This window comes from Balaenoptera borealis, assembly GCF_965194805.1.
Source record: "Balaenoptera borealis genome assembly, chromosome: 2".
Classification (NCBI taxonomy): domain Eukaryota; kingdom Metazoa; phylum Chordata; class Mammalia; order Artiodactyla; family Balaenopteridae; genus Balaenoptera; species Balaenoptera borealis.
In genome coordinates this window covers 1,555,607-1,575,249 of record NC_138867.1, presented here as the reverse complement: position 1 = coordinate 1,575,249, position 19,643 = coordinate 1,555,607, and the positions used below count along the sequence as shown (strand labels likewise).

General features: G+C 64.3%; 1 protein-coding gene across 1 annotated transcript; it reads right to left on the bottom strand.

Annotated features, from left to right (window-relative positions):
• Window positions 1-1,835: 1,835 nt before the first annotated feature.
• Window positions 1,836-19,643, bottom strand: LOC309624650 (sodium-dependent neutral amino acid transporter B(0)AT1). The gene is made up of 12 exons (XM_082382976.1): window positions 19,340-19,643; window positions 12,741-12,881; window positions 12,189-12,326; window positions 11,213-11,394; window positions 10,704-10,814; window positions 10,322-10,434; window positions 8,148-8,276; window positions 7,889-8,045; window positions 6,012-6,216; window positions 5,687-5,846; window positions 3,955-4,117; window positions 1,836-3,798 (listed from the first exon to the last, which is right to left on the bottom strand). The coding sequence occupies exons 1-12, from the start codon at window positions 19,539-19,541 to the stop codon at window positions 3,595-3,597; spliced, it is 1,905 nt and encodes a 634-aa protein (XP_082239102.1). The 5' UTR covers window positions 19,542-19,643; the 3' UTR covers window positions 1,836-3,594.

Here is a 19,643-nt window from a genome sequence, read left to right as displayed (position 1 = left end):
AGGCCGCGGTGGGGACAGATGAGGGTGCGCGGCTCACCTCCCCCGTAGGTCTGGCACAGGTACGGGACCTCCGGAGGTTGCCCAGGCCCACGGCCAACCCGACGCAGCTCAGGAGGTTCTGGAGCTTGTTGCCCCACGTGGGCCGCTCATCCCCACCAGCATCCACAGGTGGGTCCGGCTCCGGGGTGCCCGCCACGCCCACCACCTGCTCCTGGCCGCAGCCCGGGACCTCCACTGGGGATGGGAAGCCGCAAGCCGTCTCCCCTGCAGGTGTGATTTTTCATGATTTAAAGGAAAACCAGTGGAGCCGGTTAATTGGTAACAACTCCCCGCCGGCCACAACTGCGTGCCCCTGCCCCCCGCTGGCTCCCGCCTGATGCCAACAGCCCGCAGCTGCTGCCACCACCAACACGAGAACCTCAAGGATTCCAAGGCTGGGGCACATTTAGTTGTTTTTATAAAATTTTACTTTTAATTAACTTCGTGAGATAATTGCAGACTTACACGTTGCCGTGAGGGATAGTACCACGTGCCCACGCACCCAGCCCCCCAGTGGAGACATCCTGCAAACATCTCGCCAGCGTCACAGCTGACACAGCGGACATGTCCATCCCCGAGGGTCCCTCTGTCCCCTGTGTGGCCGCACCCCTGGCGGCCTGCATCTGCTCTGCGTCGCTATAGATTTGTCATCTCAAGCACATTGTATAAACCGTGTGACCCTGGGGTTGGCCTCAGTCTCTGGAGACCCACCAGGCGGGGTGTAGTACGGCCATGGGGTTCCGTGTCCGCTGCGCACTGACCGGGTGGGGCTGTGAGGAATAGCTGAGATGAACATCTGCACACGGCTTTGTGTGGATGTGGGGCAAATGCCCGGGCAGGACTGCCGGGCCTGGGGCCGTGTTTATTTTTAAGCCACATTTATTTTCCAAAGAGATTTCCAAACTTCTCAAATTGTCTGAACGTGAACTTTCCCTCTGGTTCCCAATGTTCCTCTTCTGAGGATGCCCAGGTAAGTTCCAGAAGATCAGCCCTCCCCTCTGCATCCACTGGCACCCCGGTGCCCAGGAATCCATGCTGGGTGTGAGCCCACCATTAGCCACAGGGGTCGTGGAGGGAGTGGGGGTCTGGATCCCCAGGGGGCTCCCTGGGGTGGGAGGGTGGCACCAGGGCACAGGGGAGGGGGCTTGGCCAGGCTGCGGGGACACGTGAGCCCTCCCCTTAGCTCGGAGCACCTCCTGCCTGCGGGCTGGAGAGGTAGTGAGCTGACACGGTGGATTCAGCCTAAGCCTCCCGCTGGGGGCTCCCTGGACACGTTCCCGCCCGACCCAGCAGACGCTTCCACTAGGACAGGCCAGGGCCCTACATCCATAATCTCACGTTTCCTGGAAGCTAGTCTTGCAGCCGGGCAGCAGGATGCCAAACATGGGGGTCCCGGAAACTCAGGCTCCAGGGGACACATTTTTTAGAGATCCCTTTTTGGGTGAGGGGAAAAAGTGAGAAAAGGGAGAATCAGAGAAGATGGAAAGCAGTGGGGGGAGGGGGAGGGGGAGGGGAGGCTGGAGATGAGAAGGGGGAGGGCAGGCCCAGCCCCGAGTTACCCGCACAGGCCTTCCCCTCCATGCTCCTGCTCCGTTTTTTCCCTGTCCCCCCGACAGCGACCTGGCCAGCAGCTCCCATATCCTGAGGTCAAGGCGCACCCACCCCTGCACTCCACCGGGTGCCTCGGGTAATGGGGGCTCCGTGGGCGCAGCAGAACCGCAGTCCGGCCCCGTCCCTTCGAGGCTGGGGCTCCGCTGCTTGTGCGTCCTCTGCATTTAGACAGCATTTAGGCCAAGAGCGTGAAAGGGAGTGATTTATTCAGACAGGTACACGCGATGCCCACAAAGCCCAAATTTCTAACAATTTGCGAAATGTGAAGTCTGAAAGGAACCCTCACCAAGCCACAGAGAGACGGACGGACCAGCCCCGTCCAGGTCACGCGTGGGAGCGTGTCCCCCTCCATGCCCCGGGGCGGAGGCAGCAGAGCTGCCCCAGAGGAGGGTCGGAACGCTCTGGGGAGCAGGGAGGGGGGGTCCTGCGGAAGCTGGCGGGGCGTCTCCAGGTGGGAGGGACATGGCGCCGGGACCCACTCCCACTCGGGTCTCCCATCCTGCGCCGAGAATCCTCAGAAGGTCCTGTTTAACTTAAACTTCCAGATCTTTCCATGGAAAGTGGAGGCGACTAGTTCTTGGAAACAAACACCCCAGTGCCGCGTGGCCTGGGCTGAGACTGGGTGTGGCACCCCGTCCCTGGCTGGGAGAGAGGGGCCGACGTCCGCTGGCGACACCCGGTGCCCGGCCCTCCGGGCCTTTGAGGCCCCTGACGCTGCTCGGGGCGCATGCACGGTCCTCCACCGCGGTGGCCAAGGCTGAGGTGGTGACCCGTGAACTCGTCTTTCCCAACACCTGGCTAAGTACTCACGCAGTTGCTGTCCGCTCAAGAAAGCGCGAAGTGGGATTTTCTGCCCTAAATCGCCCAAGCTGAGTTTTATTAACTATTCGTCTGTTCATGGCGGCCAGATGCAGTGATTAAGTGGGTCAGCCTTCACGACGCCGGAATGTGGCCAAGACTCGGGGGCTCTTCACGGCCGGCAGGTGGGCGGGGCCCCACAGGGCTCTGCCAGGTTCTCGCAAGCTCACCGGCTTCTTCTGGACAGGCCTTGGGAAGAGCACTCCTAGCCACGAGGTCAAAGCCCCCACCTCACGGCGGGAGTCCCGAGCTTAGGAGGTGACACGAGGGGAATGGGGGGCGGGCAACGAGATTATGTTCCTAGGGGCCAAGATGAGCAGGACACGCCCAGCAGGCACACCCCCGCTGCAGCTCTGACTCTCCCTGGGAATGCGGGCAGGGCGGGGGGACCACCAGTCTGCTCCTGGGCCGCTGGGCCTCACCTGGCAGGCATGTGTGCCACAGGGCGACATGCATGCGTACACACAGACACACACATAGCTGTGCATACACACACATACGCACGGATATACATGTGCACGGTGCATAGACACACGCACATGCATGCACACTCACACGTGCGAGTACATTCATGCGCCAACTCATGTATACACCTGCTCACACATACATGTACAAGCACACATACACATGCATGTGCACACACACTCACACGTGTGTGTCCCCACACCGGGAGGGTCCCTCCTGTCCCTTTTTGTGCACACATGCTTACATACACCCACACATGCACACATACACTGGCACATGTATATACACTCACCCATACACACATACCTATGTAGGCACACACCCACACACTGTGTACACACTTTTATACTTGTACACTCGCAATGTACACATACACACTCACACACGTGCACACTCACACAGCATCCACTCATATGCAAACACTCTTGTGCACGTACGTATATACACTCACACACGTGCACACATGTGTACATAGGCACACGCTCACGCCCATGTATACATGCCCCCACGCAGGCACACTCACACAACACACACACACGTGCACACACACGCTCACACACGCACACACATGCAGCCCACCCTCTCCTCTGACGCCACCCCCCATGCCGTGGGCTGGGCCACTCAATACTTCAGGTCCCCGTTCACCGAGACCGTGGACGGCGCGCCAACCAGCCCCTGCCGGTCCCCTGCCCTCTGGAAGCGGTTCCTGATGAGCTTGTAGATGGCGAAGCCGGGGATGACAAGGCAGGGCACCCCGGCCACAATGACCACCACGCCGTACACCCAGTTCGGGTACTTGAGTTTCTGGGATTTGGGAAATTCCTCCTGGAGAGAGAGAGCGACGTTGGGGTGAGCAGACAAGGGGGCCGGGGGGTCCCTCAGGGCGAAGTGCCCTCTCCCCCCTGTGACTCTCTCCTGGCCTCCAGGGTGAAGGGAGGGAGAGCCCGGCCCCCACCCCCACCCTGGGGACCCAGGGCTCACATAGGCTGGGTTCCAGATGCTGTATATCAGCTCCTCGTTGACCTTGATCACGAAGAAGAACAGGAAGATGGTCAGCATGAGCAGGGGACTCACCACTCTCCACGTGACCTGCCAGAAGATGTTGGGCTTGTGGCCGATCATGAACTCGATGTCCCTGTTGAACCTGGAAGCAGAGGCCAAGGGGGCTGTCACCAGCACACACGGAGAGGCCTTTAACCCCAAGAAGGCAGAGCCTCTCCACTCCCAGACAGACGGCCCCAGTCCTGCGATGCCGCACTCCGACCCGTCACATCCTTCTGGGCAAAGACGCGCCTCCCCTAGGAAGACCACCACGGGCACAGCAGAAGCCGATCTGGAGCCTCTGAGAAGCCCCGCCGTCCCACGGTGCCGCTGCCCAGCTGGACCTGGGGACTCTTGTCAGAGGTGTCCTCCTCCTCAGGCCCCGGGCAGGCACTGATGCGAAGGAGGGGTCAGAGCCTCTGGGGATGGAGGAGGGAAGCCATCGAAGCTCCTGCCCCAGCCTCCTTGGCATGGCAGCAGCCCTGACCTTGGGGAGCCTCACCATCTCCCCCCATCCTGTGCCCAATGCCCTTCTGCACAGATGCGTTTGTCGTCTGCAGAAATCAGAACAAAGTGGGCAGAACGTAAACGTGAGCTGTCCAGGGCCCGGCGAACCCAGAGGATGCTGCTGGAGAAGCACAGGCGCCCAGGCCTTGTCCCCTGCGGGGCGCAGGAGCCCCGTGACCGGACTCTTCCGCTCGGCCCGTCCTCCCCGAGGCAAGCGATACAGGGTAGCTGCCCGGAGCCAGTGTCTGGCTTCAACGGTCCTCCGGCCGTTCACAGAGGGATGTGCTCTTTCAGACGGTTTCACACCCGCTGCAAGGCCAGCATCACACGTGCGGCGGCATCCGCACCTTTCCATCCCCACGTTCCTCCCTGACGTCTGCTGATGCTACACACAGCAGGTGTCCCAAGTGTGCCTCGGTGTCCCCATGGCGCCACCAGGCTGGTTCAGGTTGTGTTGCTGAGTGAGCCCCTGCACGTGTGTCCTTACACACGTGTGCTCTTGGTGGCGCAGGGAAGGGGTCCCGAGGCGGCCCCCTCTATGGGCTCGTGCAGTTCAATGTTAATTGATTCCAGCAGATTATTTCTGGATCTGTGGTGAGTCCAGCTCCTGCTAAGAGCCCAGGGACCGCCTTCTGGGTCCCCACCGATCCCCGATGCCCTGAGCGACTGGCCAAGGGATGGCTGACCGGGCCACACTTGTCTGCCTTTCTTTGCCTGAGAAGCCCTCCCCAGACCCCTGGGAGCGGCCCTGGCTGTGCAGCCCGAGCTGGAATACAACACCCAGCTCCCTCCCCACAGGTGGGGTCCTGGGGAAGCCCCTCTACCCGCAGCAGACGGCCTGCCTGTGCACCCGCCCTGGCTTCTCTCACCCGCCCCGAGACTGTGCTGTCTCCTCCCGCTGCTGCCAGCGCTTATCCTGAGGCCTGGGAGCACCTGGAAGCTGGAGGGGGTACGGTTTGCATCCATGCGGGACCCCTCTTCTCTCCCTGTCGCCCTCCCAGGGCCAGGCCCCTGCCCACATCACGCCGGGCCGGAAGGGAGAGGCAGGCCTGGTCCTGTGTGTTCGCGGGCCTGCCGCCCCCTGTCCTGCCCCGAACGCATCCCCTCGTCCCGTGATGGGAATGTCCCCTGGCCACTGGAGACGGTCCTTCGCCTTCCCTCCTACCTGTCTATGCCGTACACGTAGACGACGGAGAACATCTCGAAGAAGGCGATGATGAGCAGGGGGATGGAGCCCGCGTAGCTGTCCAGCAGAGACAGCCAGTACTGGCCCGAGTTCAGGGTGAAGACGAAGGCGATGAGGTACATCCCCAAGCAGATGAGGCCTGCGGGGCACAGAGCAGGGCCATGGTCGCCGGGGCAGAGCGGGCCGCCGGGGACACAGGACCCACGTCGCTACACCCTTCCTCTGGCGGCTGCACCACGGCCACGACCCCCGGAGCCGGTCCTCCCAGCTCGGCCCGCACGGCCCCGGCCCCAGTCCGGCCTACCTGTGAGCAGCTCCTTGGGCCAGTTTTTGGGGATGACCTTGAGGTCCTGCAGGGGCACCACCACACCCTCCATGTTCCCGAACATGGACGACAGGCCCAGACAGAAAAGCATGATGAAGAAGAGCACGGACCAGAGCGGGGCCACCGGCATCTTGGTGATGGCCTCGGTGAAGACGATGAAGGCCAGCCCGGTGCCCTCCACGCCCTGCAGGGTGGGGCAGGCGTGTCACCCAGGGCCTGCCTCTGAGGCACCCACAGGCCAGTCTGGCCCTGTCACCGGACAGCTCTCCACCCGCCAAGCCAGCACCACGCAAGCATGGCTGATGTGAGCCATTTTGTGAAATGACCAGACCTTGTCTTTTAGCCCTAATCGTATTTTAAAAAGCTGAACTAGTTTCACGACCGGAAGTGGATCACATTGTCCAGCAGTGGTCAGGGCCCCGTGCGGCCGGACAGACACACGCGGCAGACGCACACGGACTGCCAACTGCTCGCTGATGGGCACCCCCCCACGTCTGGGGCCAGAGCACTAAGCGACTTCAATGGGCCTGAGCGCGAGTCCCCAAAGCAGACACCCTGGACGTGCGCCCGCCAGTGGTCAGAGCAGCCCGCGGGGCAGGCAGCGCCAAGGACGGGCCCGCGGGTGCGTAATGACCACGCTCTGCCCGGGGTGGGTGGTCCTGTGCGGCCACATGTGGCCCACACAGGTCAGAGAGGCCTCAGGCACCAGCTCGCCCTCTTGGGGGCCAGGGTTCCCGGGGGTAGAACCTCCGCAGAGAAACCTGAGCTCGGAGGGACTGGACGGGGAGCCGGCAGCCCCCGCAGGACTCACGCGGGGCCGGGATCCCATCAGAAGCCGGGGCCCAAGTCAGCGTAGCAGCATTTACACGAGGGCCCGGGACACGAGGACTCGGCGCCACGCAGAAGAGTGGGAGGCTGAGGGGCGTTGTCACCAGCGGCCTGGTGCCCACACCGCGGAGGAATGTGTCCGGGGGTCTCACAGCCCAGACCCCGTGGAAAGACAGAAGCACGTGTGCGCTGCCCGGGGCGTGGGGGAGGGGGCAGGAGCACAGCTGACGGAAGAGTTCCAGGGTGCGGGACTGCACAAGCTTAGGCGTAAACTTACTAAAACCCTGCAAACTGCGCTGGACACGGGAGAGCTTCCAGGTGAGAACTGACACCTCGATTAGGTTGCTTTTTAAAAAGAAGGGAAATTCAGGCTCTTGGCGGGGTCGGGGGACGGTCACGGTGACTCCCTCCCTCTCACCCGGGGCTCCCAGGGGAGAGCCAGGCAGGGAGGACCCTCTGCTCTGTGACCGCTCCTGGCGAGATTGTGCCATCGCCGGAGAAACAGTGCCAGGCCCTCAAAATGCTCCACACGCCCCGAAATGTCGGGTGGCTCCAAATAAGAAAATTGCAAAAACAAAATTAGTAAATGTTGGCCCATGAGCATCACAGAACGAACCGTCACTCATCATTGGGGTTGGTGTTCAAAGCATTTGTGCGTCAGGCGAGGGTTTCCCAGCACCGTGACGGCCACCAGCTGTCGAGTGATTTCAAAAGTACAGTTATAATGACTCTGACCTTTTCGTAGAAGAAATTAAAGTAAAAATGGACCACGGGTGTTTGACCTGAGGCCACGGAGAGGTCAGGCCCATGGAGGCCCTTGGGTCCCTGCCTCTGCATCACGGGGCCTCACACGTGGGACTCGTGGCCCAGCAGATGCTGGTGCCCTAGACCGGGCGCCCAAGGGGCAGGAGGGGCAGGGCGGGCCGGCACGTGACAGGGGGGCGGGCCTGTCAGAACTGAGCTCCCGGGGGAAGCTTGGCGTCCACCCGAGGTGCCCGCTGCCCCACCTCGCGGCCCCAGGCACCTACCTCCGAGAGGAAGGTATTCATGTCGCATGTCTGGAACTTGAGCTCTGCGTAGGCCGCGGGGTTGGAGGCATTGCACCACCGCTGCATCTCAGCGAAGTTCTCCTGTGTCACGTTGCCTTCGGGCAGGTCGAACCCATTGATAAGCGTCAGGATGTTCCTGGAAAGAGAATGAGGCTGACTCCAGCCCTGGCGGGCTCCTTGGAGGCGGAGGCGAGGGGCAGGGACGCAGCGGCCGCCAGGGCGCCAACCAGCCACTCACGCGCTGAAGCAGTCATCGAAGCGCTCGGTGGCGCGGAAGCCGATGATGGAGTAGACCACAGTGGCCGCGTACACGGACGTGAAGCCGTTGATCACAGACACAATGACCGAATCCATCTCGCAGTTGTTGCTGCGGACGAAAGCGGCTTCGGTGACCACAGTCTCGGGGACGTCGTGTACGCCCGACCAGCCCGCGCCAGCACAAGTGGGACGGTCAGAGCCATCGGGCCAGCCTGAGAGGCTGAGCCGCCCCTGGGCATGGATGGGGGAGGGGGCTCTCCCACAACCCGCCCGAACGCCAGGTGACGGTCCCCAAGCCCTGCTGCGACCTCGTGGCCCCTTGGTGCCCCCCCCAAGCCCTGGGGACCCCCAGAGCTGGAGCTGGAGATCCCTGTGTTCAAGTCTCTGCTGGGCCAGCATCTGCTCTGGGCTCAGGAGGTGACTCGTCAGCCCCACGCGGGCAGGACAGCCTGGACCTTACAGCCCACCAGCCACAGAGGCTTCAAAGAGGCGGCCTGGGCCAGGTGTCCCCCACCCCTTGGCCTGGACCCCTTCCCTCCCCCCTCCCTCCCCCCTGCCCCTGCCAAGGACCCCTCCTGCCGGCTCCAGGCCCTCACGGCTGAGGACCCCCCACCTCCACCTGGACACCCAAAGCCTCCCCCAGCTCAGCACATGGCCACTGACCTCCCCACCCTCCCCCCCTGCTGACGACACCATCCTTCCAGACGCTTCCATCAGGAGCCCCCAGGGAAATGCAAATCAAACCCCAGTGAGATGCCATGGCACACCCACCAAGGCGGCCGGAACCAAAACATTTGAGAGTGACAGGTGTGGGCGAGGGTGTGGAGGAACCAGGGCTTCCCACACGGCCCTGGGGGGGGGCTGCGAGGTGGGGCGGCCGCGGTGGAGAGCTGCATCTCAAATGGTCAGACCTCGAGCCGCCCTGCGGCCCAGCAGCCCTGCCCCTTGGGGTACACCCGCAGGGAGCCAAAACGGGTGCACACGGAGCTTGAACGCAAACGTTCACAGCAGCCAGAAAGTGGACACAGCCAGATGCCCAGCGGCCGAGGGGTGGTAAACGGAGCCCAGCGCGGCCCATCCACAGGCCTCGGGACGACTCAGCCGCGATGGAAGGAGCGTGACACATGTGACAACGTGGGCGAACCCCGAGGGCCTCAAGCTCAGTGGGAGGAGCCAGACACAGAGGACGAAGGCTGGAGGAGGCCTGTCTGTGAGATGCCCAGAAGGGGCTGGCCCGCCGGGGAGAAAGCAGCCGAGTGTTCCCGGGGAGGGCATGGGGCTGACTGCTGAGGGGCACGGGCCCTCTCGGGGGTTGGAAATATTCTGGGATTAGTGGTCATTGTTGCATGACTCTGTGAACACACTAAAAGCCACGGGACTGTGCACTTTAAAGGGGGTGGGTGTGTGCGGCTGGAAGCAGCTGAATCTTCACCCTCAACTACCCCCCACCTCGCCAATCTGCTGGACCTCACGGCACCCTCGGCCTGGGCGACCACACTCAGCTCCCACCCGCCGTCGGAGTCTTTGTTCACGTGGCCTCTGGAGCTCCAGCCCGCTCTGACGCCAAGCCGGCCCAGCCCCAGGCTCCAGACCCCTCGCCCTGCTCGGTTCTTCCTTTTCTCCGAGTCTCGCATTGCCTGCGACCTGACAGAGGCTCACTGGGCTGGTTTGCCTCTGCCGACGCAGGGACGCAGGACCCAGGAGGATGGGTCCTGGCGCACGGGAGGCGGGGACGGGCACACAGCAGGTGCTCCATAAGTGCTTATGAGATGAGCGGACACCACGGCGTTTCTCTGGAGGCCCTGGGGGTTCTGGCGCTTCCTGTGTGGGTGTCGGTCTGGGGTGGACTGTGGGGGACCCACACCCGGGGTGCTGGATGCCGAGGGGTGGGGGACGGAGCGGGGAGCACCAGCGCCCGCGGCCGCAAGGGCCAAGGCACAAAGGAGAGGCCAAAGGGTAAGCAGGTCCTTCCCGCCTGCTCACGGCCCTGCCGACCACAGTCCAGGAGACTCGGACCAGCGCCTCTGGAGAGCGCACGTCCCCTCCCTTCATTCCCATGGCGGGTCCGACGGGGAGACCGAGGCTCCGAGCGCCGGAGCGCCTGGTGCACTGACAGCCCTGCCGCCCACGGGACCCTCTGTCCCTCACACTCACTGGACAGAGTTGTAGCTGGAGAAGGAGATGAGGCCCCCGAAGGCCAGCGAGAAGGAGTAGAAGACCTGGGCCCCCGCGTCAAGCCAGGTCACTGGGTTGGCCAGCTCCGTGACCTGCGGCCAAACAGACCCTCAGCTGTGCGCCGCAGGATGGGGGGTGCGGGAGACACAGGAGGGGCGCCCAAGGGGGGACAGGAGCCTGGAGGCAAGGTGACAGCTGAGGCCACCAGTTGGCAGTCAGAGGGGCGACAGCTGATGACCCTCCACCCAGAGCCGCAGCTGAGCTGGCCCGTGACCCGCACAGGCCCGGCCCACACCCAGGGACCCTGGGACCGGGCAGGTGCTGCAGTGCCCAGCCCAGCGGGTGGACGGCGGGGACTCACGTTGGGCGTGAAGAGGAAGACGATGCCACTGGAAGCTCCCTTCAGCGTCAGGCCCCGGATCAGGAAAATGGTCAGGACGACATAGGGCAGCGTGGACGTGATGTACACGGCCTGGGGAGGTGGCAGGTGTGGGATGAAGGAGGCCGGACCGGGGGTGGGGGCCCCGGCCTCAAAGAGGAGGGCTGGCCCCGTGGGACCTGCACGGCTCTCCACCGTGCGCCCCGGGCCCCAGCCTCCCTCTCTGGTTTCTATGTTCTGCTGTGAACGCGGTTACTGTTTAGCTCCTGCCAATCAGATGGACGTCACTGTCACTCCCACACTCGGCTTCTTAAACACGTGCTTGAGAGCCGTCTGGTCCAGCACCGAGTCTGCGGCGCCGGCCTGGGCAACCAGCAGAGCCCTCCCAGACAGAGGGCACGCAGGGGCTGGACCCTCGGAGCTGGCTGAAGGGGCGGCGACCTGGGCGTGCCCCCCCCCCGACGCCCCCAGGAGTGCCCGCAGTGCCCCACCTTCCCGGTGGTCTCGATGCCGCGGATGGTGCACACGTAGAGCACGCTCCAGGCGCACGTCAGGGACAGCAGGATCCACCACTGCACGGAGCCCGAGTCGTCGATGGAGGTGGAGATGTTGAGGGTCTCCCGGTACCAGTAGTAATCCACGGAGGAGCTGCGGGCACACTCCTCCACGTAGCCTGGCACAGGCACCCACGTCAGTGTGGGTCACAGAGCACGCGGACCCCCAGGGAAGAAACTCGGGCCCAGATGCCAGGGCACGGACACCAGGGGTGCAGTGCGCCTGTGCCCAGGCATGCACATGTGTGTGCACACCCACACGGACACACGCAACAGACAATATGCACACAACATACTTACAGGCGTGTGCACACACGAGCACACTTGCATGCAATCGTGTGCACGTGTGCTACTTGTGTACATGCATAAGCATGCACACACCAAACAGACTTGCATGCAAACTCACATGCAAACCCAGGTACATGCACACACACATGCACACACTCTTGCACACGTGTGGCGTGCACACAGGGCCTCGACTGCCTGCCTTCTCCCCCCACCACCGCCCCATGGCACTCAGCCATTCAAGGGGTCACCAGTCTTTGGGGGTCCCAGGCAGGAGCCCACACCAGGCAGCTCTGTTCAACCTCACACACTCTCACCACTCTGAGCCCCGGGGTCCCAGGGTCCTGATTGCCCCCCGGGCTCACAGAACCACAGAGAGACCCTGCCAAGGGGGGCATGGTCTAATCCTGGCAGACCTCCCCTCACTCTCACCCCACCCCCATCCCCAGAGACAGGGAAGTTGCCCTGAATGGTCCCAGTGTGGCCAGGGAGGCCACGGGGGCAGGGCCCGCCCCTTTCTGTGCACTGGTTTTTGCCAAACTTGGGCTACAACCACGCGAATTTTGGAGAATCAGAGGGCAGCTGCTTGTGGGCCGGTGCCCCCGCTCCCAGGCCCGCCAGGGCTCACCTGTCTGGTTGGCATTGAGTGGGCACTGGCTCCACGGCAGGGGGTCCTGGAAGGAGTTGAAGAAGTACCACATAACCCAGGCGATGATGGTGTTGTAGTAGAGACCCACCATGAAGGACACGAACATGGACGCGATGCCTGAGGGGGGGTGGGGAGGTCACCTCTGGGGGGGGCCTCCTGACCCACTGCGAGTGACTGGACGGAGGCCCCAGACAGCAGGGGGCAGCCCCAGCGGTCAGCGTCCCTCCCGGTCCCTGCTCTGGGCAGGCAGTGGGGCGCTCCGCTCTCCCCACGTGTCTGCCCCTCCCAGGCCCTGCACGACTGGGGACTCGGGAGGTCCTCTGCTGCCCGGCTAGCCCCTGGTGGCCTGGACCCTGCAGCCACACCCCAGGAGATTCTAAGGAAGGGTTTGCAAAGGCCTCAGGGCGAGGGCCATGGAGCCCTGGGACCTTCCTCTCCCTGAAACGTAGAGGGAAGGAAGGAGGACGGGGTGGCGCTTGCTGCCAACACGGGACCCCAGGCAGGCCCCCGAGTCCGGGCGCAGACACGCACCTACGCCCTTGAGGGCCGGGTGGATGGAGCTCCAGACGCCCACGCTCCCCTTCCGCAGCCGCTGCCCGATGGCGAACTCCAGGTGCAGCAGCGGGATCCCCTCCAGGACCAGCAGGATGAGGAACGGGATCATAAACGCCCCTGGGGTGGGAGGGGCGGCGCGTCATCAGCGGGCGGCTCGCTGGACCGCAGAGGCCACCTGCACAGGCGTTTGCCACAGCACAAAGGACGTCGCCGTCGACAGTGCCCGTGCTGATGGCCGTCGGCGTTGCTGTGGGCGGGGCTCACGCCACCTCCTAACGGGGGCCGGCTCGTCCTCATCTGCCATCCCTGCAGGACGCTGTCTGCCCCGCCGCCCCTGGAGAACTAGGGATGGTGTCCACGTGTAGGTGGAGCCCGGGGAGGGGCACGTGCCAGGGTGAGCCCCTCGGCGGGTGTGGACACACATAGCACCCTCACGCAAAGGTAGGGAAGGGCAGAGGGGAGAGGCCAAGGGTTCAGAGGCTGACCCGGACATCTGGCAGGAGCGTGTCTCAATCTGAGGCTTAGGGACCCTGCTCTGGGAACGTGGAGGAGCCAGACGCAGCGCCTGTCGGCTCTGCTCCCTGACGGGCACCAGGGCCCAGCCTGGCACTGACCAGGAGCCCCATGAACATCTGCCGAACGTAAATGAAGGATGGGGATGTGGTGACACCTGCTTTCATGGTGCACGTGGCCCCACTGGGCTCTGCTACCCGGCCCACAGTGACGCCCCTTCCTTTCTGTGCCCCTTCCCACTGCTCCGTCCTCAGCACCACCACCCCCAGCCCCCAAAAGCCATGGTTGTACCAGCCGCCCTGGCCTGAGCCAGGTCGGGACCCCCAGCTGCTCCCAGCCCCCTGACCCGGGCTCTGGGGAAAACAGGGGAGGCCGTCCAGGTGCACACGGCCTGGCACCGTGCCGAGCGCAATGCAGCCGAGATTAGCACAATCGTGGTTACCAAAGGTCGTTAGCATTAGTCGGGACGGGGCTCAGGAGCCGAAACTGGGCGGTAAGAATTGGAAACACACGACTGCTTCAGGACTTGAGAGTGGATCCAGGTCCAGCCTGATGGGGTCTCACGGTTGGGTTCCCAGGACACCGGGGCCGCCAGCACTGCCCTGGCATGCTCGCTCTGTGGCACTACCTCTCCGCCCCAAGTGGCCGGGTGTCCAGCTGTGAACCTACCAAGTGAGGCGGTGCCCCGCATCTGCCCCGCACCCTGGGTGTGACACCCCGTCTGGAGTGTTTGTGCAGCCCCCGTCTCCCTGCCTTCCCTCCGCTCACCTCGCCCCCTCGTTCTCCCCGGCCCCGCCTCCTTTTTCCGACACGCTCATTCTCTGTTCTCCCCCAGATATCTCAAATCCTTCACTTCTGCCCTGTTCTCTCCCCGACCCCAGCCAGGCCACCACCTCCCCACACTGGCCTCCGGGTCAGCGTGGGTGTCAGACCCTGAGCTGGAGGTCCTCATTGGCGTGGCACTGTGTGTGCGTGTGTGCCCGTGTGTGCGTGCATGTGTGCATCCACACGTGTCTGAGTGTGTGTGTGTCCACGGGTATGTGAATGAGTGTGTATGTGTGAGCGTGTGGGCGTGTCCGTATGTATGTGGACGCTCGGTGTAAGCGTGCACATGGATGTGTGTCCTTGTGCATGTACGGGTGCACGTCAGTGTGTGCGTGTGTAGGCGTGTTTGAGAGTGTGTGTCTGTGTGCACACGCGTGCTGAGAGTGCGTGTGTGTGTGTGTGTGTCGAGAGGGACTTGGGGGGTGGGCAGGGGGAGGGGCGGGGGGCCCACAGCCTCTGCTAGCCCGGCTCTCCCTTTAGCTCCTGGGTTAGTCCCTCGGCCTTTTCTCTTTTTTCCCTCCTCCGTCTGCCTCCACAGAGCCCTCACGTTGGCGGGGACAGGCCCCAGAGCCCAACGGCACCTCCTCCCTCCCCGTGGGCCTTCCTTGGTCTCCACGTCAGGACACTGAGGGGCCATCGGCCGCAGGCCTCTCTCCCAACCTGGGGCTCCAGGGACAGGCTTCTTCCGGTTCCAGGGCTGCCAGGGGGCTGAGGGCCAGGAAGCAAGGGGTGTGGGCTGTGACCATGAGGAAAGACCCCAGGAAAGGAAGGCCTGCCAGACGGATCCCCTGCGGGAGGGGAGGGGAGCTGCCCCAGGTCTGGGGACACGGCCGGAGACGTAGGCTCAGGGCAAGGACTCCTGTGATCCCTCTGTCAGTGAAGGTAAAGTTGAAATAAGATTTGTCTATCTGACGTTTTCTCAGGAGCTTGATTTGAAAAACTTTTGGACAGAACTACCAAGAAGAAAACAACCCCATGGTTCCAAATCCCGTCCCCTCCCCTCACGATGCCACCTTTACTCACCCCCCACCCCCAGTCTCCCTGCACCTTCACCTCCATCAGGAAACTCCTATTCATCCTTGAAAACCTCACTTGGATAGCACCTCCTCCAGGAAGCCCCCCCCCTCCTGCCTGTGGTCCTGGCACCTCTCCCTCCCACAGGCTCCTCGGGGACCAGAGGCTCAGCTTCAAGAGGATGCGAGGGTGGGACCAGCCCATGTCCACTGCACCCCAGAGGTGGGCTGGGCCAGTGAGCCCTCTCGTGTGCCCATGTTGTGCAGTCCGCCTGCCCGGCTCCCCCAGCCCTGGCAGCACCAGCAGGAGGCAGGCACTCAGGCTCCAGGGAATATACATCTTCCCTTGTAAACGGGCTCCTCTTCTGTGGGGGCAGGTGTGGAGGAGGCGGAGGGACAGAGGAGGGAGGGCTGCGGGTCTCAGTGAGTGAGGAAAGCCACTTAAGTGCCCGGTGCCCAGCATGGTTCCAAAGGCCCCCAGAGACGGGGACGGCCCCCACGGAGGGACACACATGCACAGAGAGACGCGGGGGCAGGAGAGGTAAACACCCCCGGGAGAATGACACGGAGTTTCTCTCTGAAAATCAGGAAGCGAGACGGGGGAGGAGGGAGCCGCCGGAAGAGGGCCTGGCGGTGGCCCACGTGGCGCAGGTTCAGGTGCGGGGTACCTCTCAGCTTTGGAGTCTCCCAGGGGTGCCTCACTTTTGTTTAATCATGAAGGATAATCGCAAACCCTCAGTCGGCTTCCAGGAGGAAAGCGAAGTGGAAACCGCGGCTGCTGCCCCCCCACGTCGAGGATTCACCGGGGATTTGCGGTGGCTCCGCGGCTGGGCTTGTGTGGGGGGTGGGCAGCAGGTGCCTCAGCGGAGGGCCAGCCTCCCCTGGGCACTGCCCACTTCCCCAGACACCCATGGAGGGGCCGTGGGTCCCCCTGCCATTTCCCCAAGTGACACCACCGCCCGCCCTCACCCAGGGCCTTCCCGCGTCCCTGCCGGCTCCGTGATCTGGACTTAGTGCCCGGGAGAAATTGCTAGGCCGCCGCGGAGCCGGCCCGCGGGAGGGGCCGAAGTCGCGTGGGCGGGTCCTGCCCTCCCTGGGCCTGGTCCACCCTGCTGGTCTGTGGGGTCCCAGTCAGCGTCTGGCAGAGCGGCCCCCTGAAAGACATCCAGGTCCCCCAGGCCAGGGGACACCAGAGCCCCGTGGCACTGCCCCGCGGGTACAGCAGCTGCCCGGAGGGCCTGGGGGCGGAGAGGAGGCCTGGGTTTGTCCAGGGCCCAGAGGTCACGACCCCAGAAGTGGGACCACCCGGGACCCCGCACTCCCGCGGGCCCTGCTCTGCCCTCCTCGCCTGGGCCCTGTCCCCCACGGGAGCACCCAGCCCGTGTGTGCCCCGGATCTGCTGGATGGGCAGAGGTGGCCCTCGCAGAGGGAGTGGACAGAGCCGGGGTGTGGAGACTGGCGATCCAGGCACCCCGGGGGGGGCCCACCTCCTGGAAACCCAGCTGGCACAGGGGAGGGCGGGGTGCGGCGTGGGGCCAGGGAGCTGAATGCAAGCGTGGCCCCCGGATGCCGGACTCCTGGTCAGAGCAGAGGGCAGGCAGCAGGTACACTGCCCGTCTGCCGGCTGGATTTATAACCGTGCGTGCGGACCCGACGACGGAACGCTCGCCCGGGGACTCGGGAAGGAGGGGCACGAAGGACGAAGGAGGAGATTCCTGAAGTGAGGCCACCCTGCGACGTGGAGGGAGGAGCAGTGCGGACGGGTGGGGGAGGGAGGCGGGGAGAGATGCCAGCGACCCCCGCCTCCCGAGCCCAGAAAAGCAGCAGGTCCTTCCCAAACCCCAGGGAGCTGACACAGCCGGGGCTCCCACACCCGCCGGCCCAGGGGGCCGCTCTGGGCCAGCAAGCTCCTCCTCTGTGGCTGGGGCCACGAGCCTGCCCGCAAGGGGACAGCTCCTTCAGCGTCACAGACCCCTGCTACCTGCTGACAGCAAACACTCACCCCAGAGCAGAGGCAAGCGGAGGCCGGACCAGCCCGCGGGAGGGTGGAGGCGAGGGTTGCACCCCCGCACCCCCTGCTCGCCGAGATGCCGGGACCCATCGGAGACCCAGACCCAGAGGCCCGTGGCAGCTTGGTCCCCCAGGGTCGGGCCACAGCCGGCTCGGCGTGCACACGGCTGCACACGGCCACACACGCAACAAATACCGGGAAAACGTTGCTGGTGCTCAAGCCTCCATCGGGGGCCTGGGGGTCTTTATTGTGGCTTTCTCTACTTCTCTGTATTTACTTTTTTTCATAATATAAAATTTAAAGTAAAGTAAAAGATCCTTTACTTCTTGAATTACCCAAAAGTCCTGGAAATAATTGGAGACAAAGTAAGTTTTCACCAGACCAGAACTGATGGTCAGGGTGGGAGGAGCTCAAATACCTTCAAAGGTGGCATTTTCTCCTCAAGCTGCACAACTGCTCCCCTCCCTCACAGCTGGCTCTGCGGGGGCGGGAACGTCACCCTGATGGGTCGCCGGCCACCCGCGGCCTTGTCCTCAGGGACTGTCTCCCGGGCGTGGAGGACAGGACACCCAGCTCCTGACCCGTGAGCCGGCCCTCCGGGTGGGGCGGGTGGACCAGAGTCCCGACCTGTCCGGGGCGGGGCGGCAGCCTCGCCCGGGTGTCCGGGGCTGGACCTCCACCCTCGCCCAAGCTGCGGGGCGGGGCCGCGTGAGGGACCCCAGCTGCCTCCGTCAGCGGGGTCTGCAGGCTGCTCTCGCGCTGCCCCTCGGGCTCCCGGCCAGTGTGCAGCTACGCCCGGAAACCCCACTTCCCACGGGGAGTTCTTCCTAGTCAAGGGCCTAGGCTCTCTGGGAGTCTGAGGTCTTGGTTTCTGCTCTGTCACTCTCACTGAAGACCTTGAAGCTGCTTCCAGCGTGTTCCTCCCGGGCGTCCCTCCCCGGCTCTGGGATCCCAGCCACCTCTTCTCAGGGACAAGCACCTGGCCTCCACCCACAAAGTGGGTCCATCCTGAGCCGCCCCGGGCGCCACGTGCGGAGGGAGCGGCGAGCCCCTCCTCCCTCTCCACCTCCTGTGCCTGTGCTGAGCTCGATGCTGGGAACCTCCCCCAGGATGGCCCCTCAGGGGCCGTGACCAGCACCTTCCAGAGGGGGGGCACCAGCCTCACTGAAGCAGCTGAGAGCCCGGCAAGAATAGGCCGGGCTCAGGCTGGGGGTCCCTGACCTCACAGGCTCCCTGGGGCCCCAGGCACAGAGGGAAGCGCAGGCTGGACCAGAGGCTCAGAGGACACACCCTTGCGGACACTCAGGAGCTCGAGTCCTTGGGGGAATCACTGAGGGGACCCCGGGAGGCCACTTCCACGTCTGCTCTTCTTGAGGACACTCGTGTCACAAAGCCTGGGAGAGCCTGCAGGTTCTTCAGAGTTAGAACTGACTCACGTCCCTGGAGAGCGTTCAAGAGCCCACAGAACCAGGAGTATACCCAGAGCATCCGACCGGCCAGCTCTCGGGGCAGTCGGTCCCGCGAGCACTGCGCCTGCCCCAGACCTCCTCCCCGGGTCCAGTTCCCCTGCCCCAGGCTGGCATGGGGGCCAGAGGGGACCACAGTGTGACCTGTATCCCTGCAGCCTGTGGACACCAGGAGGGGGGTGGGGAGCGTGGCCACGGGGACCCAGATCCAGAACCTGGGGGGGAGGGGGTGCCTCAGCCCCCGGGGAAGGAGACCAGGTAAGGCCCCCGGAAGCCTCTGGCGGCAGCGGGATGGGGGGAGACGGCCCCTGCCTCGGCCTGTGTGCACATGGGTTTCTCCGTGGTTTCCTGCTCCCGGCCCGGCCCCTCCTCGGTCCATCAGGAAGCGAGGTGCCCAGTGAGGTTGGGATGCAGGTGACACACAGGGAAGGCTCAGCCCGGTGCCTACTTGGTGGCCTCACCAAGGGCCGGCGTTACTGCCCGTCGGGCCAGCACCTTCCACACTCAGAGGAGGGGGCTCCCCCTGACCCCCACCCCCAGGTCAGACCAGGTCTGGGAACAGGGCTCCAGGGCGCTGGAGCGTGGGGGTCTCCCCGACGCGCAGGCCCTGGACGTGCGGGGCTGGGGCAGTGCTGCCAGCCTGGCGCGCCCGGCGCGAGGGGGACGCCGGCCCCCAGGCCACAGCCTCCCGCCTCCGCGCAGTGGGGCCCGGCGCGGAGGCGTGGGTGCCGCCCGCCCGCCGCCTACCTCCGCCGTGGCTCTGGCACAGGTAGGGGAAGCGCCACACGTTGCCCAGGCCCACGCAGAAGCCCACGCAGGTGAGCATGTACTGCGCCTTGTTGTCCCACTGGGGCCGGGAGCCGCTCTCCTGCTTCTCGAGGCTCTCCAGCTCACCCAGCGTCGGGATCCGGGCCTCCAGGCCAGGGTTGGGCAGCACCAGCCTGACCATGGTGGGTCCGGGTGGGTCCCTCAGGCGCGGCCGGAGCGGAGGGTGAGTGGCCGCAGGCCGGAGCCCCGGCACTTTATAGGGAACCTTTGGCACCTCACCCCG

What these genes read in the sequence shown, in the direction of transcription:
- LOC309624650 (XM_082382976.1), bottom strand. Translation starts at nt 19,541, where the DNA reads ATGGTCAGGCTGGTGCTGCCCAACCCTGGCCTGGAGGCCCGGATCCCG. An exon ending in ACTCAATGCCAACCAGACAG is followed by an intron (nt 11,395 to 12,188) that starts GTGAGCCCTGGC and finishes TGCCTGTGCCAG; the next exon opens with GCTACGTGGAGGAGTGTGCC. An exon ending in TACGTGTACGGCATAGACAG is followed by an intron (nt 4,118 to 5,686) that starts GTAGGAGGGAAG and finishes CTCTGCTTCCAG; the next exon opens with GTTCAACAGGGACATCGAGT.